General features: G+C 43.4%; 3 protein-coding genes across 15 annotated transcripts in view; 2 read left to right on the top strand and 1 right to left on the bottom strand.

Moving 5' to 3' along the window:
* GPRIN2 (G protein regulated inducer of neurite outgrowth 2) overlaps positions 1-14,540 on the top strand; it is a 43,861-nt gene extending 29,321 nt beyond the window's left edge. For 11 of the 12 annotated variants that reach the window (XM_087765592.1, XM_087765600.1, XM_087765594.1 and 8 more), the window contains one exon: positions 9,233-14,540. In XM_087765592.1, the coding sequence (XP_087621718.1) occupies positions 9,233-11,016 (1,784 nt within the window). In that variant the 3' untranslated portion in view covers positions 11,017-14,540. The remainder of the gene's footprint in view (positions 1-9,232) is intronic. The other variant, XM_087765603.1, reaches the window with a different exon arrangement.
* A 1,223-nt stretch (positions 14,541-15,763) lies between these two features.
* Positions 15,764-20,326, top strand: LOC148054783 (chymotrypsin-C-like). 2 transcript variants are annotated; one of them, XM_087764823.1, is made up of 5 exons: positions 15,764-17,059; positions 17,304-17,612; positions 19,264-19,373; positions 19,649-19,708; positions 20,162-20,326. In XM_087764823.1, exons 2-5 carry the CDS (start codon positions 17,516-17,518, stop codon positions 20,324-20,326), a joined length of 432 nt encoding a protein of 143 aa, XP_087620949.1. In that variant the 5' UTR covers positions 15,764-17,059; positions 17,304-17,515. The 2 variants fall into 2 exon arrangements, with proteins under 2 accessions (XP_087620949.1, XP_087620948.1); XM_087764822.1 differs by having other exon boundaries at positions 15,764-17,612.
* On the bottom strand, positions 20,220-23,392 carry LOC148054784 (uncharacterized). The gene is made up of 3 exons (XM_087764824.1): positions 23,204-23,392; positions 22,879-23,073; positions 20,220-20,816 (listed from the first exon to the last, which is right to left on the bottom strand). The coding sequence occupies exons 1-3, from the start codon at positions 23,206-23,208 to the stop codon at positions 20,600-20,602; spliced, it is 417 nt and encodes a 138-aa protein (XP_087620950.1). The 5' UTR covers positions 23,209-23,392; the 3' UTR covers positions 20,220-20,599.
* Positions 23,393-23,666: the final 274 nt, after the last annotated feature.

Raw genomic sequence — 23,666 nt, forward strand, 5'->3', positions numbered from 1 at the left:
GCGCTTTTCGCCACCTCCTCCCAGTCAGCACAGAGCACACGCACGCTCACTGTCTGTTGACTCGCACGCGTTGTGTGACACAGCTTTAGGTGTCAGATGCACGTTCGCTTGTCAGGGTGGAGTATCTCATTGCCCTCACATTCAAAAGTAACTAACTACAGTGCTGAATCCTGAAGTTAAAGCTAGGATATCCGTAGCGCAGGGAGGCTAAGCAAAGCTGCGTTCATATCTTCCCTCTAACTGTTGCTATTAAGCTTTCAAGCAAACAGCAAAAATGATGATTTGAATATTTTCTACTAAAGCACATGAATTTACAAGTACATATTTTAATCCCTTAGCCAGTTTGGGTGGAGTTTGTTGGACGTGCTGGCCTCTTGTGAAGATTGCATTAATATGCAGCTGTACTCCCTTGCTGTGAGTTTGGAAGCAGGCCGTAAGCGGGCTTTTGGTTTTCTGTATGATTTTTGAGTTCGTGATGCTTCACAGGCAACTGTGATTCACACAGTTTGCAGGCTTGGGCCTCTGATGGGCAGAGGCTTGCTGAGCAAGCTATGGCCATGTGTCTTTGCAGAGTTCCAGGTCAATGGGTTTTCTGTGGGAGTAGTCTGTTCAGGACTGAAGAGTGGACCCAAAAAGGGAGCTCTGAGGAGGATGAGTCATTCAATACCAGACTGACCCTGTCCCCTCCAAATTGGTGCGTGTGATGGAGTAGGATTTGATCCTCTGCTGTGAAGAGGAAAAGGTTCACTAGTGTCTGTCTCTCTGAAATAAATTCAAATGTAGATAGGTCACTGCAAATTCTGTGCATTAAAGATTAATTCCTAACAAAATTATGAAATGTTTTTCTCACAGGACTTTTGTACTGCCAGTGGATATCAGCAGCCAGCAATTCTTAACAGCATAAGCCTGGCAGCTGAATTAACAGTTTCATTTTGCATAATTCTGTTCTGCTTAAACCCAAAAGGCAATTATATTAATGTACCACTTCTGTAGGCCCACGCTATTCACTGTAAGTATGATTCTAGGTCAGTGTTGCCTGCTGTCACAATATTTGAATTTTTTTTTTAAAGACCCAGCTGTTGAAAACAGCTGATTACATGACCATATCAGCATATTTAATTTGTAATGAAAAAGTTTTAAGTCTTCTGACTGAAGAGATGAGCTTTAAAGAAATGAGCTGTCAAATACTAACAATGAGCATCAAATATGACTGCACAACACCTCATATCCTAGCTCCTTCGGGTATATTGTAAGGCAGCTTGTATACTGAAGTAGGTCTATGTGCACATGGAGACATAGTGGGAGTAATGTTTTGCTTATAAATTTCTTCTAAAAAAAGATCAAAATCCTAAGAGATCTTTGAAGTTGTTTCTGGGACAGATGATTAAATAAAGAAGGGTGGTGAAGAGGACGTGTAGTTGCACAGTGCATCATGTGGTGGTGTCAGGACTACATCCCAACACATGCTTCCCTTGTGATAGACTGCACCCCTCTCTGGTTTCCCAATAATTTATTTACAGCCCTGTGTGAATTCTCCTTCCTGGGAATTCAATTAAAGTTGTCATTAAAATAGTTTTCTTTGGTTCATCCTTCTCAGGCTCTTCTCTCATGGCACTCTCATTTTAGCCTTTCATTTCAGAATTTAGAGTTCCCAGCTCTTCTTTGCTGGCTCAGACTCTTCCAGGGCTGTGGGCTGCCCCTGCTGTTTCGTAGAAGTGAATGCTCATCCTCTTGCATGACTTTTCTTATGCGGTTGGGATAATTGTGGACACAATGGGCTTGTCATTCTGCCTTGAGGTGAATATATCAGCAAATGTTGGAATCTATTCACTTTCTGACATGGCAACTATTTTATTATCCCCTGGTGAGGTCACTGGTAACCAGGCTACCCATGGTAACCTCACCGTTTGGGGGAAGAGGTCCCTGCTTGGGTCCTCAGTAAGGCGATAGCTGAGGTTCATTAATACTCAGTAAAAAGGGGACTCTCTCGTTTTCATCTTGTTGCTAATCAATGCAGAAAGATGTCCATCCAGTGTGCTCAGCTTCAGATGGGGCAAAGACAAAGTCTTTTACAAAAGCCTGATAGACAAAGTGATAATTAACAGAAATTAAAGAAAAGCTGTGACTAATCGGCTTATATGTGCATAAAACATGCACAACCTATGCTTTTGCTTTGCTGCGCACCGAGTGTCATAACTCTTCTGCTCTCGTGTTTTTCAGCCTGTCAAATGTACTCTTCTTCCTCTTCCTGCAAGTGAATTATGGTCCTGGTGACATGCACCACTGTCACCGGTGCTTCTAGTGGTGCAGAACTGAAAAATAATCCTGTCCATTCACATACACAGTATGCACTTGTCTGTTGTGTGCATCTCATGGTATTTGTAGATGCCCAGATCAGTCTGTCCTGTAGATCTGTCTGATACTTGGAAATATAAGATGACCCAAAATATTTACAAGAGGGCATTAGCAGATTCAACTGAACAAGGCATAGTTAATTTATAATGCTATTCCGAAATGGAAAGCCTAAAGGAAGACAATGGATTAAAGGTTAAGTAATTGGGGTCTCAACCTGATTCTATATTAATCTAGTTGCATTGATATAGTTGTATTTACGGAATTTGGAGAAACTCCTTGAAGTTCCCTGATGAGTGATACCTTTTCCCCTATTGTAACTCCTCTATTTTTTCCTTTCCCTCACCAAAATAAAATAATTAAAAACACCAAAAAAATCCTAATCCCAGGCACTTGAATCTGAAAGCTTTTTACCATGGCTAATCCTGTTTTGCCAATGCCATTCAAGTGGTTTGACTCCCCCTCCCCAACAGTAGATGTTAGTGATTACTGTTAATGGACTACTTCTTTCAGGGCAGTGTAGTTAGGGAGAGGCCATCAGGTCTCACAATACTAGCATGTCAATCTTTGTGTAAGTGCAAAAGAGATCTTTCTTACCTTGTGCAAGTTACCGGTAATTCTCAATGTGGGCAAGCAGGGATGAATTTTTAGACATGACCCCACTCTATTTTTTAATTTTGGTGGTATGAGCCTCTTTAAAATGACAACAGCTCTAAAAGAAATTAATGTCATATTAGATAATGTTCCTTTTTATGTCATTTTACCATGGTAAACATCTATCTTAGAAGTTCAGTCATAGATGCCAATAAGGAAGACACATTGCTTAAAATACCAGCCCTGAAGAGAACACACTGTGAATATACTGCATTGTTTCTGGTACCCAAGGTAACTCAGCTGTTTAGGCAGAAAATTAGTTATTTCTGTGTGTGCTGTCTTGTGTCCCAGGCAGGTGTCAGCAGTGTTTATGGCTAAGTGACAGCTACCCCTTAGGTTGTAATTTAAGTTCTGTCATTTTAATGATAAACTGCTCTTACCTTTTCAACTTTATAACCATGGTGTTTGTAATAAGATTAAACAGAGTTAAGAAGCTACATATAGCAGCCTTCTATTCAAGTAAGTCTTGTAAGTTAATTAAAATCACACTATTGTCCTTGTATAAAACATACATGTGTTTGTCTTGGAGTTTGGTGCTATTGCAGAAACTCTGTGTTTATCTTATGAAGCTGATTATTTGCACAGGTTACCAAGTGCTGATGCACAGCAGGGCCAGAATGATGCAAATGAAGGAGCAAATTCTGGGCAAAGACCTTGCAACCCCCTAGCGCTGCATGTCTTCTCAAAAAGTGCTAGCGCTTGCCATGGAGGGTCCTGGTCAGTACCCAAAATTAACAGTCATCATCCAAAAATTTTGGTATGGATCAAATCACCGAACTCTTCCAAATTCCACACTTTCATATTAATGCTCTCACCTCTGAAACTGGCTCTGCTTTTCTCACTTATTTTGCAGATGCTGGTTTTGAAAGCATGAAATGAAATATACAAAGAAAAAATAATTTTTTTTAAATTGTATGATCAGCAAAGTGAAGAAGGGTGAAACAGCCTGCAGTCACTATTACAAGTCATCTTAATTTGTGGGTTGACCATCACAGTTATATAAAGCAAAAACAAATGGTGGAAAACTTAGAGAACTAAGTCTCTGGCATTGCATGTATTTTTCTAGTAAATAGTATTAAATTTTAAATGAAATTTCTCTTTGTCTCTTCCCAAATTCTGCAACTAACTTGTATTGTTTAATGTGTCAGGAGATTCATACTGCATCACAATATGTTTAGTTACTGTAGTAACAGAGTACTTATGAAAGAGCATGGTCAGTGTCATGTAACTTGCTAAGTTATGGTGCAGATTTTTGCTTAAGACAGTATTCAAAATAAAAAAAATCCTTTCCTGGGATAAAAGATCCAGCAGCTGTGTTACTTTTACGGCATTTTGTAGTTTCTTTCTTTGCTTGTTGAAGGAAATGCAAGCATGGCTGGATTTCTTTTGTTATTAACACATCGTCTTATGTTAATATCCCATGTTACCCATGTTACTATCCTCGTTATGAAAACGATGATTTGTTTTGTGGATGTCTTGTTTGTCATAACACTCTTTTGAAGCCTGCCAATGCAGGGAAGAAAGCAATCACTAGCAAATACATAATGCAGGAGCTAAATACGATCATACTGAAACATCGTGTGGTATTATTACATTACACGAAAGCTTGCTCTCTCTATATATTGACATGATTATAAGGAATTATTCCACTTTACATCCACTTGTGTTTGTTGTCAAAACTGTAATTAAAAGTACATGCATGGAATACAAAAATACTGAAGAATTTCGGAATCATAGTTAATTTACCAGTGAATGTCTTTCAATTGATAACACACATGATACTTAATATTCTGAGACTAAATTTACTAGTGCATTAAATAGGTCACAACTTTAATCATAAGTCATAGCAAAATACACATTTGTTGCTTTAAAGTAGTTCAGTGGAATTAGTGAAAGCAGCCTAGATCCCCTCATAAGCTATCTGAAGCTAAGCCAAAAATAGTGGATGTTAATTCCATTTCTATCCTAATCCTTTCTCTGCTTGTCTAACAATTTTCTATATATTCGTAGGAGGGTATCTGCCTCAAAGTTCATGCTTTCTTGTTTGTGTATTCAGGTGCAGATTTCCTTTGCATTTCCAAATTAAAATATTTCAGATCAAGTCAGAATCTATAATAGGTATTTTTTAATAAAATTGCTTTCCTATAGATCATGTATTTACTTTGTAAAAAGCAAAGTTAAGCAAAGCAGTCTTCTCCGCCCAACGTGCAAAAAAGTTGTTTCAGGTCTCTAAGGACAGACTAAGTCAGCTGTGTTTATATCCATGTTTCACGTGGGTAATCCATTCCTAATTAGCTGATTCACAAAATGCAATGGCATTGCATGACTGTGAAATTAGAGAGGTTCCATGTTTGGGGTTTTTTGTTTGTTTGTTTGTTTTTTAAAAAAGTTTGTCACACCATTCTCGGTACCTGCCCCCAGCCCCTCCCTGGTACATGTGTTGATATAACCACCCAGAGGCTTCTGCTTCCTGCCCCTTCTCAGTTGCTGTCAGCTGGGTGCAGTCTGCATGAGCTCCTCCACAGGTAGTATACGTCTAGCACGTGTACGTGCAGTGTTGTGCTGCTTCTGTAGGGATGTACGTGTAAGAATTTTTGTGGGCCCTGGGGAATCAGTGCCAGCATCGCACGAGTGAAATGCAGAGTTTGGGAAGGTGGATATGGGATTACATGCCACTTCCAAAGTCTTAGGAAGAAGGGCACCATGTGTGCAGGTTTGCTCTGGGTTTATGCCACTAGTAAGTTTGTGTTTCTGCAGAGGGGAGTGGTCTTCTGTTTCCTCCCTGTGCTGACGTCCGTGATCGGTGTGGCGGGATTGATGATTTGATGTAGTGAGAGCTAAACCAGCTTAAAAAAAAAAAAAAAAAAAAAAAAAGAAAAGAAAAGAAAAATTAGGGTCAGCAAGCTGATGTGGTTTGTGGCACACCTGCATGCTCGCTAATGCTACTGTGCAATGCTGTGGCAACATTTGGCTGCAGCAGAGGTGAGGAAAGGCCAGGCCTGCCAGACATTGATTTGTTCTGCAGCTGTCACCCTCCGTGCAGGGCTCCACGTGCGTGCGTCTGGCTCAGGGCCCTGCCTCTGCCAGGTGGGCAAAATGTGCCGGTTGTGTAAGGGCTCATAGGTCTCTCCAGAGTGGGGAAAAGGAGCAGGGAACGGGGGGAGAAAGCAATAGGTGGCCTATAAATGGGGAAGTGTTCAGGCTGTCTGCAAAAATGTAACTTTGGATTTCAACACGATGGGAAAGTGAATTTTTCTAAGGGAAGCTGAGTCATCTTGTTTGAATGGAGCTGTGTTTTCTTTTTTTACTGTTTTTTTTTCCCCATCCTTAACTATGTCCTGAAGTGTCAGGTGAGATGCTGGTTTACTTAACTGGTAATTGTTCCCACTGTTTTTAAGGTCTAAAAGTCATAGGAGAATTGTTACAATTGTGCTAGCATGGAACACTGGTCTAGCTGAGCACAGATGTTCAAATGCTGTTGGTAGTTGCTGGTTATAATGTTACACATGTATTTGTACATATGTAATATATGGAGCATTGGCCCACATTTGGTCTTGATTTCAGCTGCAGTTGGAGTCTATGTGGGTGGGGCAAAAATAAATTTCTTCAGAGTTCTCTTTGAAGGTTTCATTGCAAACAACACACTAGATATTGTTTTCAGTAATGTCAATATATTTGGAGCGTTTCATTCATCTGAATGTGTTCCTTCACATTCAGGTGATGAATCAATCTCGAATTGCATCACTTCTTCCAGTTACAGAGGTTTCTGCAGCGATGCTACATAAAGAAAGCAAATAGAGGTCTTGGTATCTGTGTATATACACATATTTGAACCTTGTAAACTTTGTGAGGGAACTCTTCGAAGTTTGCACAGCCTTATATCATCAGTAACAGGATATGTTTGAAGCTTCCTTTCACCTGAGACTCAATATTTGTGACTGAGGATTTCCATTAGTAAATGTTGTTTCGTCGCAGTGTGTGAGAGAGCCTTTGCAGGCGTTATCTTTTAAAGAGATTAAATGTAAGGTCTTCACCTTGCAGACAGCTATGCTCTGGTGTTTAATCCTATTGACTCCTTTGAACTCTATGTGGCAGACTATACCCATATGTGTAAGTGGCTGCAGGATAGATTACATGCTGGAGGAGATGAGTGAAGTGTTTTAAAACTGTCACTTTCCCAGTTCTTGCTTCTCTTCTAAGTGTTGAGTGAGATTTTGTGAGGGCTTTTGAAGAACATGCAGAAATACATTGATGGCCAGCCTGGCAAGCAGTGGTTGCTTTTGACTGCAGCTGCACTCAGCAGTGCCTCTAACCCAGGAATCTGAAATTCCATTCCTGGAAGAAAAGATGCTTTTGTCTTGTCCTTAGATGCCACCAGCCTGTTGAGTGCCCCAGGCCAGAGAGGCTGTGTGGCATACAGAGCAGGCTTGGTGCGGGTGGAGTCTGTGGTAAGTTTAACTTCTAACTGAACAAGCACATATAAAGGCAGGGAAACTGCCTTTTTTCTGCATACAGTCCAAATTCAAGTGAACCCCAATGCTAGAGGATATTGCTGCCAATTGCAAGTCCCTACTACACAGCCCGCAATGAGAAGCTTCCCAAAGAAGCAATTGCAAATATTGTTATTTTTTAATGTTGTCTTGCTCGGTTTAATTTCATTATGGAAAACAGCCAATGCAAGTGGATTTCAGGTGATGGAAAAATTGCAACCTGAACTATTAACTTGCCAAAGTTAACAACGAAAATGGAATTACAAGCGTAAGCACTGATAGCTGTCTGGATCAGCAGTAGAGCTCTTGGTTTGTGGATGGAGCAAAAGGCATGCTCTTTATCAATTATGTTGCTAGTTGACTCTTGGAGCCTGTAAATGTCATATTAAAAGGATCACATATTAAAAGCTTCTCACTGAGAGGTTTGAATGTGAGCCCTTGCAGCCATGGGTCTCTTGGTGTTTTGAGTGAACTTTCCTGTTACATTTACGGAGTGCTTTTGTCCACCACATGTACATACCTTTCTTGTTCCACACATTCATTTTTATTTCAGTGATACAGTTCACCAAAAATTTTGAAGATTTCTTTAGGAGTCCTGCTAGGGATGCAGAGTGTATAGAGTGCATCTGAGGGAAAGCTCTCTAAAATGAGAACTTGTAGCTTCCACTATACTTCTGCACAACAAATTACCCTGTAGTATGTGACCTGGAAGCAATGAATAAATGCTCTTGATTTTTCTGTTCAACAGAATGGGTTCTTTGAGGAAGGAGATCTATTTCTGTATCTGTGTGTAGATAGATATTAAAATAATTCAGTTATACAAATGTTGAAAGACCTCTGTGACACCAAGGGAATGTGAATAGTCAATCAGTGGAAGATCTGATTCAATCAACAAAAATGGATCACTGAATCTGGTTGGATTAAAAATCTTCAATTACAACTTCTCTTAGATGTGGAAGTGCTAACATAAATGTTAACAACATATAGGATACTATACCAACCAGTAGAAACAAGTGTTTTCTAACAATAGAAGTGACTGAGTGCACTGAAAAAAAGGACAGAAGCAGCACAGTACTTTGGTTAAAGATTTTCTTGTTTTGTTTTTACCCTGCTTCTGTTGCAATGAATATGCACCTTCCACAGCCAGTGTGAACTTGTGGATTCCCAAAGGTGACTGGCACAAGAAGCCCAAACCATGAACTAAAGAATCTACCCTTAACAGCCTCTATGCTGAGATGCAGACTTCCCATCCAGCTCAGTGGTTCCTAGGGGAGTTTCACCTCCAGCCTTTCGCTGGATCCCTCTTTGCTGCCACCTCCTATTGTGCCAGTGGTAAGCATAAGCCAGAAAACCCACTGACCCTGTCGTGGGCCAGCTGAGTATCTTTGCCCCATGCTGCCCAGCATTACTTGTTCTGGGAACACTGGCACCAACTCCACACAGGCCTGGCAGAGCTCATTTCCTTGGGTTTCGTGTCATGTCTCCTCTGCTACATGTGGTCAAAACAGTTTTGTCCACATCTACTGTACATTTTGTACATTCCACCCTTTGTGGAAACTGAAAATGGAAACTGGCCAGTCTGAGTACACGGAGACTACAGTATAGTGCTTTTAAAAACCTATTTGTGAACTGTGAAAAGCAAGAAGCCCAGACAGAAGGTCAATAGAGATTATAGTCTCCAGTGCATGTATTTCCTTCTTAAATTGTTTCTTTTTCTTCTCCCCCACTTCTTGCAGATACCTCTTTTTTTGCCATGTCAGCTGACGGCCACCAGCTCCACACTCATTCCTACCAGGATGCACTAAGTTCTACTTGCCACGGTCTCTTGAATGTCAACAGTCACCCCCTGTCGAAGAGCTCCTCAAGTCTGGCCTATACTGGGCAATCAGCTTTAGAGGAAAGGCAAAGCAACAAACAGGAGCTGAAGAAAAGCCACAGTAGCACCATCTGCCATACCCTGGGAAATGAGAGTGTGCCTGGGATGATGGGACTTGGATCAGTGGTCCAAACCATAAGCGATCAGTCAGCCGATGACAATTCACAGAGCAGAACTAAGACTACAAACCATTTTCTTATCGCTGAACAGAGCCCAGCATCCTGGGAAGTGGGGGACACTAAGATGTGTGTAAAGAGCAGCACTGTTGAGAATGTTTCTTCCGCCTGGGTTGTACACCAGCAAAGCATGTGTGAAATGGAAGAACCAGGAACTGTCCTTCAGAGAAGCCACTCAGACCTAACTTGCAGTTGCAAACAGCAGACTTACGTCACTCACGCAGAAACCAGTGGTACTCACTCCAGCCTAAGCTCTTCTAGCTGCAGGCATGGTCCACCAGTGGCTAGGATGTCTTTCCAAACACAGAGATATGGATCAGAAACAAATGAAAATACATCTCACTATCAAAACCTTGTGACTCATCTTCCAGTTCTACCTAAAGACCAAAAAGTACCCACAAATAGCTTTGACAGCGGTGGTATTCCACGTAATACTACTGTTTACACAGACCCTGGAACATTTCACACTGCTGTTCTAGGACCCCACATGCCTGGAAATGGTTTCTCAAACAGGACAATGTTCAGTCAGGCCACTGGGATTATTCATGGTGGTCTGACTTACGGTAATATTCCAAACTCTGCATACTCACCCATGGTGATGACAGTTCATAACAATTCTTCAGGGCCCTGTAATATAAGGCAGGACTCTTGTATGAAAGTAGATGCCACCATCCCTGCCTATTGCCATTCTTTGCCCATACCATCTATACAACTTGTTCCACGGTTGGTATGCTCAGTTAGCGAGTCAGGAAAAGAGCAGGCAGCACCTGGCTATGTTCATTCTTTTTCTACTTCAGACATTCTGACATATCCTAAGCTGGTGTCTTCAGTAAGTGAATCGGGCCTGGATGCCAAGAGAGTCCTGAAGTGCTGTAGCATTCCTGCAGAACAACTGCAACATGCTCGACACTGTGCTCAGCAGGAGAGAGCTCCTACAGAAACAAAGGCTGCTTGTGTTGCCTTTAGTAGCCAGCAAGGTGCAGACATGGTAATGACAACTAAGGACATGTGGACTATGACCTCTATGAATGATTTAACCAGAGGAGTGAAACCAGTTCTTGAGCGTAGAGATGCTGAGGTACAAACCCTTCCAACCATGGAATGCAAATCTGTGGCCACAAGCCCAGCAGCTGCAGCAGAAGGCCACTCGCATGTGTTCCCAGAGGTGAACCTGGAGCAAGACTTGGAGGCCCCCAAATCTCCAGTACGTGAAGTGAGATGGGATGACGAAGGGATGACGTGGGAAGTGTATGGGGCATCTGTGGATCCAGAAGTCCTTGGGTTAGCCATTCAAAAACATCTCGAGATTCAAATAGAACAATTCCAGACAGAGCCTGCTGAGCTGGCTGGGAAAAGTAATGAGGAGCCATCTTCTGATAAAATGGGGAAAAAAAGGCCGTTCAGAACAATGATGCATTCCCTGAGATACCCGAGCTGTTGTGCTCGTTCCAGTACTGCAGTGGAGTGAGCACAGCTCACACAGCTGTAGGACAGCTGTGCTGCTTTTAAAGTGTAAATAAATGCTGACTTGTATGTGTGAACACAGTATACATGTGGACAATCCACTTCAGGATAAGTGGGAAAAGTTCCGTGACCATCAAATACACATCAAAGCAGGGAAAAACCTGTGGTTGGGCCATATAACGAAGGACATAGGGTTGTACCTACATCATGCCATCTGAATGCTCTTGACTGTATTTAATGTAGCACTGTTTTATTCTTCTATGTTAGTTTTAAATCATATTGTAAGGAATGAGACTTCTTTTCTAAATGATGCATCTTTTTAAAATAATGATGATTTTTTGTCTGTGTTTTAATAATTTAGGGTTAGAAAACAAAGTCAGAAAATGAAGCTTTAATCAAAGTTCTTAGCTTTCAATCTTACTCCCTTAAATTGTTTTGGAAGCTACTTTGCTGTTAATTTATAATAATGCTGACTATAAACCCACTTTAACAGTAGACAAAATGACAAACTAGTGTGATGGTATATGACAAAGAATTGTAACTTTTGCTACATAACTCCGTGAAGTAATTTTGATATTGCTAGTCTGAACTCTTCCCTTTGCAAGCTGCTGTAGAGTTGGAGGATGCTCCTGCATAACTTTCAAATTAGTTTGTAGTTATGATGAATTACACTCTAAATATCCAGCACTGATGTTTACCAAGTGATTGATACAAATGTACAGTGTTACCAAAGATGACTCATGTAATGTGAATTACTTGTTGAATGCTTGTTTATTAGAGACATGAAACAAAAGCTGTTCAGATTAGTCTGTCACATTATCGTACCCTACAAATCACAAGCAGTTTTGTTTTGCTTATATTAAAAGTAATCTCCCAGGAGTTCTTTTTATGTGCATCTATCCTGAACAGTGGTTATTTTGTTGTTGCATAAGCCACAGGCACCAGTTTGCATGTAACCTTTGCTTGTCTTGCGTTCCCTGTCTGGTCTGACATCAAATGTCTGCTGGAAGCGAGACTTTGTGTCCTCACCAAAGTACAGCTCTAAGGGTATTTGTTCTGAATGCCTTGGTCATATGGGCAGCCTAAAGATTTATTTTCTCTAAAAACCGACTTTGCAAACAATTTCCCAGTGAGAAACCTTTTATGATACTGTAATGCAGGGCCTGCTTGAAGTGAAAGTTTTGTCGAGAAAGCTGCGACTATTATTTCTAGTGTCGTATGTGGCCTTTGGTCAATGTCTAAGATTCTTCAGGAAACTAGGAATGTGCAATATTTTTTGATGGAGAGAGAGGAGGAACGCTCATTTTGGTCTCAAAGGAAAACCTGCAGTGTCAGAGAACTTACTGCTGTGAGTTATCCATTCTTCTTGTGTGTGGTTGTGCTTTTCTTGTTTTGGCTTGGTTTTTGTCCCAGCTTCCTAAAACAATAAGTTAGCAGGCTGTCTACATAAGGTTCACCTAACATGTATATGAACAGGAGCCCCTGGTGCTTTAGAATGGTTTTAAAATTTCAGCTAGAAAATCCTTAAATATAGGACCTGCTAGCTGGAATGCGCTGTGATGCATTAGTTTAATAATGTGGAGTAGTTCAAGCTCAAATTTTCATTCCTGCACAAAGTGGAATTAAACAGAGCTGGCTCCTGTGAAACTTGCTTTGAGTTCAGGAGGCTTCATTCAGGCCCTGGGACTTTGGCCTCAATAAAGTCTGAACTCAAAATGACTTTTATACAAACCAAGTCTGAAACCACTGGAATATGACGCCTTACTCAGGATGCCTCTATATCTGCGAGCACGCAAGTTTTGATAATGATCCTAGATGTTAAAGTTCCTTTTATTAAAGCTTTACTAGAAGTAAAGAAGTAATGAGTAACTAAAAAAAGTTACTTCTGCTGTTATTCAGCATTTAGCTAAAGAGTTTCTGTACCGGCTTATTTTATGGTCCGGAGTATCATAAGCAGTACTAAACATTGATTTCTTCCTTTCTTCAAATATTACACTTTGAGAATTTTAAGCATTATAATGGCCTAAAACCTTGTGTTGTCTGTGAGCTTGTCCTTGGGTGTGCAGGAGAATTAAAAATTTGAACAGTTAAATTAAAGCTTTAAAATAGCAACTCTACCTTGCTCCCATGACCATCATAATCCATACTTTTAAGCTATTTGACATGTGGAATAATCTTGATTCTGCTTCCCATCCCCTCATCCCAAGCCCCCCTCTAAAATCAAGCCCCCAACTCTAGGAAGATGGTAAAATAGAATCAGTATCAAACTGGTCAGAAAGAGAGAGTGTGCAGAGGGGACTGGAACAATATGGCAAAGTCCCTTGAGTGCTTTGGCTGTTGTAATACTATAAAAGCTGGAACTACTCTTAGATTTCATACAGCTCTGGTGTGAATTACCTATGGTTTATGCATTGGTACAGATTTGCTATTACAGTACTAAACACTGGTTATCATTCCTGGATGAGAAAAATGACAAGCAAGGGGAAAGGACACCAATGATCTGCTAATCAAGAAAAACAGATGCTCACTCATTACAGACATTGTGACTCTTCAGGATACTAATTGGAGTCGCTGTTGGTAACAAAAATAGTGTTTGTCTTTAAGGATTTCCTATGCTTTTGGAAAGGATTAAAATACAAGGCATATTAATAGAGGTTGGGGGGGGCAAATAAAATACTCATCTGAATATTAACTACATGGATGAAAGAAGTTGTTTCGTTTGCATGATGGGTACCTCTTAAAAAGGGGAATTTGGATTCACTTTGCATTTGGGTTCAATATTTTTTTTTTCATTTAAGTACAGTCAGTTTGTATATTAAGTACTTTTCATGTTAGTGCTCTGTTCAAGTGTTACTTTTGTAAATGTGAGAACTCTCTCTCTGCTTTTTAATGTTTTTTAACTTAAGAAAATCCAAATCCACTACATTCTACTTTTAAATATAAATAAAGTAGAAGGAGAATTTACACTAGATTTATAACTGAGTGGGTCAATGATGAACACAGATGCTTGTCAAGCTAGGGTGAAATCAAGGTGTGTGATTTTCTTGAAACCTTTTGAAAACCAGTTTACATTGCATCATGTTGCCTCTTCTCCCCAGCCTGAATGCTCAGGTACCATTTACAGCTGATCAAATCGGGGCTGCCTTTTGCACAAATCCTCAGCGAGGGCTGCACTGGGACACTGCGAGCTTAACCCTTTTGCCTGTGCTCCTTCTTTCCCTTGAAATATGGGAACAGCCACCTGGTAATGCAGTATTTTGGATATCTTATATCATCCCTAGATGCTAACTAATATCTCTAGAAGGACTGAACTGTATATATTACTTGATGGCTATAGGATTGGTAATGGGCTGAGATGCTTAGGTCAGTGGTTCAGCACAGAATGAAGGGAACTGATACTGATACCAGTATACTGATGAAGTAGCTCTGAAAAAGAGTTATAATGGTTAATTTCACTCTGAGTTATTATCTTTCTCTCGTAACAAAGGAGATGTATCACCATATTTACTGTTATCGTTCCTGGAGGAGAGGCCAAAACCTGTCAGACATTTGTCACTGACTGACTTTATTAACATTGCACAGCTGTAATTGGAGATAATCTTTGGTTGCGGGGTTAAATACTGAAATAGAGGATATTCTCTCAATGTTTTAAATAAAAACCTTCTATAGTTAAGTCAATTATTTAAAAAAAAAAAAAAAGCTGCTTAGTCAGTTTCTTATCAGTTAGTTTTAAAATAATTGTGTTTATTTGTTTGGTCTTCTCCTGAAAAAATTTTAATTTTTTGCTGGGAAATGGCCTCCTAGAGTTGTGTTTGTGACAGGTTGCTTAGTGGCTGGGGATCAGGTGGGAGGGCCACCTAACCCAATTCACTCCAGCCCCAGTAACGTAGGTGCCCCATAACAAACTCCCCAGTGATTCCTGCCGCCCCCGAGGCGATGAGGGGACACCAGCGGGGATGGGGGTGTGCAGCTGAGGGGCCCTCCGAAGCTGGCAGCCCCGTGATGGGGTGCTGTGGGCTCTCTCACCTCTGGTTCAGTCTGCGGGGTTTGCAGACCACTTGCCTTTGGCCTCATGCTGCTGGAAGAGACCTTTAGTTGCTACAGCCTGGATCCTGAGCGGGTTCTGCTAAGGATGGCCACAGATCTCACCCTTCATACACAGGTTTTGCTTTAGGAACCCCTGCTCTAGAATGAGCTTCTCTTCCTTCCAGATGTAGCTTAAGAAATTGTGTGTTGTACAGCTGAGCCAAAAGGCCCCCACAGAGTGACACTGCCCCATGCCCGTGGTCCTCTGGGGTGGGAGCGAGTGGGGAGGAAAATGTAATCAGCTGTTCTGTGCCCAACTGTAATCAAAGATGTTTCAGGGACAAAAGCATCTCCACTGTACAGACTGGGGAAGGTATTTCTTCCTGATCACTTCTCTCCTTATAGACAGTAAGAAATAATGGCAAGCTGGACTAATTGCATTATTGGATAGACATTTAGTCTTTTAAATCCAAAGCAGTAATGACCTGTCTGAAGACGTGCTGAGGTAAGAAGCCTTCTGGAAAGATGTTACTCCCTGTTAAAGATGGAATAAGAAAAACCGTGTAGCTTTGCTTAGGAAAAACAATGTGCAGTGAGGTTAGGATAAAGCAGAATCTCAGAGCAGAGACACAAGACCCAGGACCCCCAGCTCCAAACAGGGAGAGGGGCCAGGCGCCCTCCAGACACTGCTGCCCCCTCTCTCAGCAGCTTTTCCAACTGTGAAATTGCAATGTTAATACTTCATTACCATCTGTTCCTTTCAGACATGTTGAGGTGATTAATTTGTCTTCTTAAGCCCCTTGAAAATGAAAGCAGTCTATTAGTGCTAAGTAATACTGTTAATTGACAAGAGAGAAGGAGGCAGCATGTGGGTTTAAGAGTTGGAAATAAATAATTCTAATCAACTCTTATGGTACCAGTTAAATAACTTGGTGGGACTTGCTGCGTCAGTCACTTGTGTGTTTTCCTTTCAGGGGACTTTAGGACTCTAAGAGTGAAGTGAGTTTTGGTTTCTAAGTTGGGGTTTTTTTCCCTCCGTTCAGAACTACGGATCTGAAAAGAAGAACACAACGTGCCTATTGAGCTTCTTTCCAAAGCCTTGTTATTTACACAGGTCACAAGATCCAGCTGGCCCTCTGCAAATAAGGAGAATCTAATGCCTGTGAGCCCGTGCGCAGAGCCCTGGGCTGCTCGTGTCTGCAAGTCCTGCGTGCCTGCTGAGGGAGGGAGCTGTGGTGCGTTCTGCTGATGTTACAGTCTGGGGTACCCCACTCCCCTGCCCTTCTACAGCAGGTAGCTCTACAGAGCCATGCGGTTTATAAAGGGCAAGAGACGGGTGACATGTGGGTTGTTCCTTTTCTCGCTCAAAAAGAAACTTGCAGCCAAAAATTCTGCCCACTACAGAGATGGGTGTGCTCCTTTTTCACCTCTGCAAGCTGGAACAAGCATATCCATTTTCTGTGGGGCAGCACCCCTGCCCTGAGCAAAACCAGTGCTGTGGAGCCATTTCTTCCTCCCGGAGCTCCTTCACAAGACTAAGCACGCAGGTGCTTGTGGCTTTTACTGCCCATCTACATCAGCGAAGGGAATAGTGCATATCCTCTGACACGGTCACTTGGACGTCCAGCTTCTCTCTTTCTCAGGCTGTAGAACTGCTGGGTCTTGAGCTGACAGCCATCACATGTATAAGGGCCAATGTGTTCAGATAGCAGAGTACTAAGCTGTAGCTTGTAAGTCTTTAGAAGCGTTAATCCTATCTAATATGTGACCTAAACAGATGTCATCTATCTTATTATCAGCCTTTCAATATACTACAGGCTACGCCACTCAGATGACGTGTGAAGGAAGCTTAGAAAACAAATCAGGGAAACACAAGCAAGGAAATGACACTGCAGGCCTCCATCCTGTTCCAGCCACCTCCTGCTCGCTTACGGGCTGAAAGGACAACTCCAGCAACAACGGTGTCGCAGGTGGCTCAGCAGCGTAAAGAAGGAGAGATTTTGTCCCCCATGGTGTTAAAGGTAGGGTAACGTAACGAATCTGGGTCAAGAGCTTTCGTGAACTCCTGCTGGCCAGGACTACGTCTCCCAGCTCCACCTGGTGCTCAGCGGCTGGTGCGCAGCCTGGCAGAACAGACCCACTCTTTCGCCCCTGCGTTTTCTGGTCCCTGCTCACCTCCCACAATTTTTACTGTAAACAGAGACGGGGTCACAGCTCCCTGCACAGTGAACCTTGCCGAAACACCCTTCTGTTTGTGCTTTCCAGTGCGCAACCGCTGACGGGCAGCTCTTCGCAGTGCGTGAAGCACGCGGAACCATCCAGGCTTGGAAGCCGTGATCTGACCTGCACTGTACTGCCCTGAGAGCAACGGCAGGAGCTGGCTTTTCTGGTCCTTCCCCTGCCACAGACACAACGCTCTCAGTAATGACACATGCATAAAAAGTCAGTCCTTTCATCTCCTCTGATTGCTTTTTGCAATGGTTGTAGACAATTTGCTTACCCTGCCGCTGGCACTGGCTGCAGTGCAAGCTGCTTCACCCCAGATTGGGACTGAGCAGAAATTCCTGCATGTAGGTAAGTTTAATGCTGTCTGGTGTTCACGTTGTCTGGAAAACCCTACAAATGCCATTGCGTCAGAGAATCCAGTTTTAGGAAAGCCTGTACGTTAATTTGAATTCATGGTGTGATGGGTTATGCTGTAATTTCTTCCTTGTTTTCACAGTGATCTGTGTTTGCTAAACATTACGCTTTTTTCAGTATCGGCCTCACTCTAACAGTAGAATTAGGGGTTAATTTAGTGCCACGCTGCTGTAGCTGCTTTCTTAAAAAGGATCTTGAAAAAAGATGAGACAAGTGTTTCTGAGCAAGCAGAAGAGACCTGTTTAGATTGTGTGACTCCTGTTGTTCAATAACCCACTTCTCCACTTAAATGAGAGCAAGCCCTAGAGCCATAACACAGCCTAGTTGTTAAAACAGCCCTTGTGCTTTAAGCCTGCACTGAGAATCCTTTCCTGCTCCAATTTTGACTGGAATTTGTGTGTGTGTGTGTATATACATGGGGAGAAAAAATGTTCGCAATGTTTAGTGACCAAAATCACACAGCTGTTTCACTACAGGCTGAATCTATGTTTGTGATAGAACAATTTTTCCGAAGTAGGCTGAAGCTTTGTAAAAACAGCTTTAGGTTTGTTAAAATTGTTTGAAATTATACACTGCTTCCATGCCTCCCTCCCGCCTAGCGTGAGCCCTTCGGTGCTGTGCCTGAGCGCCGATGCCGAGACCTTGCCTGGGGCTGCAGAAAGTGGGGACATGCATCTCCTCTGCTTTCGCCTCCCCCGAGGCCCGTCCCTCCTGTTCGAATACAGGGGTTTGTGGTGGGGCCAGCACCCCACCTGGGTCACCACATCGGCACTTTCCCCACGCATTTTCTCCTCCTTAGGTTCTTAGAGTTTTTTGTTATTTCTCTCATAGAAAAATGGAATATCTGGGTATTATATGCCTTTATACAGAATAAAGTACTCCTCTCTATTGGGGCTATTAAATTTGGAGGGTCCTACCCTGTGCCAGACACCAGCTCTTTCTTGTATCACTTTCCCACCTTTTAGCATCGGAGAAGCCAACTGTCTTTTGCCAAAGATGATTAATAATAACGTTGCCTAGTTTAAGCTCATCTCCTCAACCCTGTGGTAACAAGCAGGAGGTAATGAACAATCTGGAGAAACACATTGTGCAGGATCAAGTGCTTTTTGTTTGTTTGTTTGTTTGTTTTCTAATTCAAATGCAAAGCCAGTCCCTGGGCATAAACAGTTTTTCAGAGATAGTATCTTGAAATCCACTCAAACTTGGTTTCATGCCCAGTTATTGAACACCGACTGCTCTCCACTAGCCTGCATCTGAGCTATCCTCCAAGCAGCCAAACGCAAAGCGGCTGCCCTGGCCCAAAAGCCAGTCACTTGCAGGCTGAGAGGCATAGGGGCTTTAACCCTGAAACCCAGCTCTTCAGGAAACCACAGGTCTCTGAAATTTTAGCATTGAGCTCTACACTTGCATGGGAAACTTTTCCATTGATGTTCTGATTTCTTAAATTTACAGCAGTTTTAACATCCCAAGTGCGTGAAGCAGTTATTCAAAATATGAGTGTGTGGTGTATGCACATGACTAAGGATTTATTTCCACTGTTGGGATGTGACTTTGCTTATTGAATGTATTTCTCTGCATATTGTAGACTGGCCAGCAAACTATGGCAGAGGGTATTTTCAGCCAAACACTGCAGGGAGAATTATATCAGGCACTGAAGCAAAGCCACACGCCTGGCCTTGGCAAGTCTCATTACAGGTATGCACAGCCTTTATGACAATTTTTCAGTGACACGAATATTGATGTCTTGGAAGAGGTTGCTGATGAAGTCAGTAACACACTTACTGACAAATAATACTTTGCGTTGGCACGTTTTTGCGTAGCTATTGGGCCATCACTGCTGTCATTGAAGATGTGGTCAAACCTGTTGTGACCCACAAAATATACACGGGCATTCCTCTCGTTTGTAAAGCACGTGTGAGCTACAGTACCTATCTGTCATGTCCAAACTGAGTGTGCTTTCCACTTGATAGGTGGGAAGACATTTAATTTCTGGCCATCAAAGGATCTCCTGTTTCTGCAAAAGGATACAGGTATATGAAGTGGTTGCTGTTTGAGATGCACCTACCGGCTGAAGGTTTGGAGGGTTCCAGGAGGGAAAAATGAATTAGGAAAAAAATGGGTGAGGATTAAAATGGTCATACCCATGGTTTTGTTTTAGAGAATGTGTGGGACCCTTAGGAAAACCTACTTGCCTAGGCATCTATCGCACAAAAGATGCTGTGTTGACAAACATCTGAATGTTTGGGTATGTGCTGACCAACTTGTCTGTGCATAGGGTATGGAGTCCTAATACCTTCATTGCATACATGATGAAGTAGTACATTAATGAAGGTATTCCCCTCTACAATTGCTAGTAAACCCCTGTTGCAGAAGAGACAGCATTTCTGTTGTCACAAGTTAAATCTGTCCCTTTTCTCTGTCCTTCTACTCAGGGATGACACTTGTTTGGTTAAAACTTCCGTTGTTATTTTTTGCATTGATAGGTTTGGACCACAACAAGTAAGAGATTTGTTCACGCCTGTGGCAGGTGCCTTATTCACAGACACTGGGTTCTCATTGCAGCCCCTTGCTTCCAGAAGCAAGTTCTGCCTTTGGTGAGACTTCCTGGAGAAGCTACAGAAAAACTTTCCGGGAACCTCTTTAAATGAAAGATGCATGTGGAGTTAGGTGTATTCTGTACTTCTGTTTCATGTGAAGTGGGATAGACTATATGTGGGATAGATGAATAGACAGTAATTAAAAAAAGGTTGCAGAAATGAGAAATCGTTAAACTAGAGGAAGAAAAAAGGCCGAGTGTAGGGTGCAGGAAAAGGTTATTAAAACATCTGTTTACAGTCCATATATGAACCCATTTGTGTGGGAGTTCAAAAATATTTAGTTTATCTCTGGCACTGAAGTAGCTCGACACAAAAAGCAAAGATTCAAGGCAAGTAAATACAGCGCAGAGAGCTTTGAAAATCCCCTGCAGGGAAGTAAAGCCTTGGGCTTAAGCACAACAGACTGATGTCCCGCTCTGCTCCTTGGGTGGGTTGGTGGCTGCGAGGTCGGCCTCCGGCCATGGGCGGGATGAGCTCTGGGGGATGGCTGGGGAGGGATCTGGCGTGCAGCTGCGGGACTGAGTGCCAGGTCACGGCATGCCTGGAAGGGGACCAAGGACAGACGTCAGAGAGGATATACAGGAGAAAGGGCTGCGCGGCCGGGCTGGCAGGGACAAAGAGAAAACAGCCTGCTGCCAGCAGCAGAGCTTGAAGCAACTGGCGATTCCCCCAGGAACCGTGTGAATTTCCCTGATGCCTAAAATGATGCCTCTTCTATAATTCCATACTCCGCTTTGGGACCACTGCTGTCTCTGAGAGGAGCCACTGTCAGCTTGTTGGTCTGCCTTGGCATCTGGTTTCACCTCCAGCTGTGCTGTGCGTGCTGGGCCGCTGCCAGTGTGCTGCGCTGCTTTATTTCCCTTTTAAACAGCAGCAATGTGCTGCTTAACTGCGTGGTAGAGTTGCAGAACAGGTAAATTACGTTATGGGGCGTTAAACATAGAAGTTAACGCAACTGATTCTCTTCAACTAAATTATTGCAGTTATTGAAAGAGGAATGGTCTAAGCAGGAACCAGAAACATTCTTTAAGAACATGTGCATAAACCCCATAAAATTTGCTATAAAATCATTGCAGCAGAGAACATTCTTCAAGTTCTTTGTGTTTTGGGTGGCACAGAGTAGTACAGTTTGGCAGGCCAATACCCAAGAACTGCAGGAAAACCTTCCACTTCTATATCAAGGCTCCTGTTTCAAGGGGTTGTGGAGGGATGAATCCCACCCTGCCCCTTATTCTCACGCTGCAGCTGAGCAAGGAAGAAGTCTTTGAGAATAAAAAGAGGGTCATTAAGCACTTTTGCCGAATCAAGGCAAAGCCAAGTAGTGGCTTGTCAGGAAGGATGGGCTTTATATGGTGCAGGACTACATGTGTGATTCCCATTCGGCAAGAAGTAGTACTGAATTTTGGGTACAGGAGCACATTATGCAGTGTCATACACTTCCCAAGGGAAAAGTCGCATGCATTAATCCTCATTAACTATCTTTGATGTGTATGTAGATCCCTTTTATGCATCAAAAATGCTTCTCTTTGTACTTTGGTTGGATGCTTACTGTCAATGCTGATACACAGTTTTATCCAGCACTGAGGAGGAACACAGTACCTAAGCCTCAATCTTTGCTACTGTTTGAACATGAGGCGATCATCTTGTTTATTTTTCCACAAAATCGCATCTCTACCCAACCTTTTGCCCCTATTTTAGCAGACTACCAATTTGCCCTTTGCTTAGGCTAATGCCATTCTACATTTCAATTTTTGATCCGCTATGTAGGTTTGGGGAAAACGGCACATCTGGTGTGGCTAAGGGTATGGCAGAGGGAGGAGCAGCATGTACTGCCATCAGTGGTGGGAGGAAAGAGCCCATTAAAAATACGCGTATGGTTCCTTATTCTGAAATTCTTTTAGGGGTGAGATGGAAGGTGTATCTGACTGGCAAGTCCTCCTAGGAATGCATAACCTTAGCCACAATGAATCCACACAGAGAGTGTACTGCATGAAGCAAATCTACCAGCATGAGTGGTTCCACGAAAACCACTCAAACCATTTGGATTATGATATTGCCTTGGCCAAGCCTATGGAAGACATAACAGCAAACTGCTTTGTCCGCTGTGCCTGCCTGCCCATGAGAGGCTGCTCTCTTTACCCGGGACAGTCCTGCTGGGTAACTGGGTGGGGGAACACAACAGGTATATAAGCACTGCTGGTTTTCAAGGTCAGACGGGGCCGGCGTTATTTTCTCTGAAATCCAAATACACAGAGAAGGATTATATAGCACAGCCTCTGTCTCCTACATGTTTAGATGAAGAAGCCAAATACCTGAAATGCAGGTTCCTAGGGTAACAGCACATCTGGGATTCGGTGGCTGACTTCCACTTTCTCTTACGTCAACACTGAACTATTTGTACTCTGGCTGCAGCCATGAGCCCTACCCACAAGTAAGATCCTGTTCAAAAGAACAGCTCCTTGGTCTGTGCCCAGAGGAGCTCCTGTGTGTAGGAAATGGTACTCAGCTACCACACGTATGCAGAGCTGCACAGCTACTTGGGTTTCCCTTTGAAGTCCTTTTTCTCTGTTAATGTATGTTTTAAGTACTGTGCAAACACCTACGAAAGGCAGCGGTTCACGGACATGCGTTCTTGGAGGTGCTGGCTGGGTGGTCCTGGAAAGGCTGAGATGTCCTTGCCTTGAGCAGCTAAAGGCATGGGCGGCAGCAGTGCAACCCTCCAGAATTGTACCTGGATCCTTTTCCCAGCTGAAAACTGTGATGGCAGGTATTGGGAAATGTTCTGCTCTGCTTCACGCCTGGGGAAAGACACAAACCAAAAAAGGTACCGTGTAAAGCCAAGCCACACCATGCGCACGGGGACTCCTCCAGTGGGCACGAAAAAGACGAGAACCGGCGGTTTGCCACATCCCCCGATGTGTTCTGTACCTCATCTGTCTCCCCCGCTTTGTTTTGCCGCAGGCGGGGAGGGCGACCGGCGCTGTCCGCGGGTTTGAAGCGGGCCGGGCTGCCGCTGCGGATCGGCCGCCCGTGACCCGCGCGGGGCCGGGGGAGCCGGGCAGCCCTCCCGCGGCCTGCCGGGTGTCCCGGCTGCCGGGCAGCTCCCCCACCACGACAAGGAAAATGGGAGAGGGGAGGGCGTGGGACGCCGGAGACCGTGGGCTGCAAGGCCTTGCCCTGGGGGAGAGGCCCGGGGGGGCAGGGCCGCCCACGCCAGCCCCCGGCAGGGCGACCCGGGCGGGCCGCTGCGCTGGGCTTGTTGTGATTCACGGTTTTGGGTTGGTTTGTGGAACAGCATCCCCCTCCGCTTCTCTCCGCCGCTCTGCTTCCCTGCTGCCGGGTTTCGCCGCCCCCGACCCCGTGGGGTCTGCCCGCAGCCCGCCACGCTCCG

The sequence above is a fragment of the Nipponia nippon genome, unplaced genomic scaffold (assembly GCF_047370975.1).
Source record: "Nipponia nippon isolate SJK-2023a ecotype South Korea unplaced genomic scaffold, ASM4737097v1 scaffold_3, whole genome shotgun sequence".
In the NCBI taxonomy this organism is placed as follows: Eukaryota; Metazoa; Chordata; class Aves; order Pelecaniformes; family Threskiornithidae; genus Nipponia; species Nipponia nippon.

Bases quoted from the DNA above. Each gene is read 5' to 3' on its own strand.
- LOC148054783 (XM_087764822.1), top strand. From the start codon at position 17,516: ATGGTTGTAGACAATTTGCTTACCCTGCCGCTGGCACTGGCTGCAGTG. The intron at 19,374-19,648 runs GTATGCACAGCC...TCCACTTGATAG, and splicing joins CTTGGCAAGTCTCATTACAG to GTGGGAAGACATTTAATTTC. The intron at 19,709-20,161 runs GTATATGAAGTG...TTGCATTGATAG, and splicing joins GTTTCTGCAAAAGGATACAG to GTTTGGACCACAACAAGTAA.
- LOC148054784 (XM_087764824.1), bottom strand. The intron at 20,817-22,878 runs GTAGGTGTTTGC...GTCCCCTTCCAG, and splicing joins TCCGTGAACCGCTGCCTTTC to GCATGCCGTGACCTGGCACT.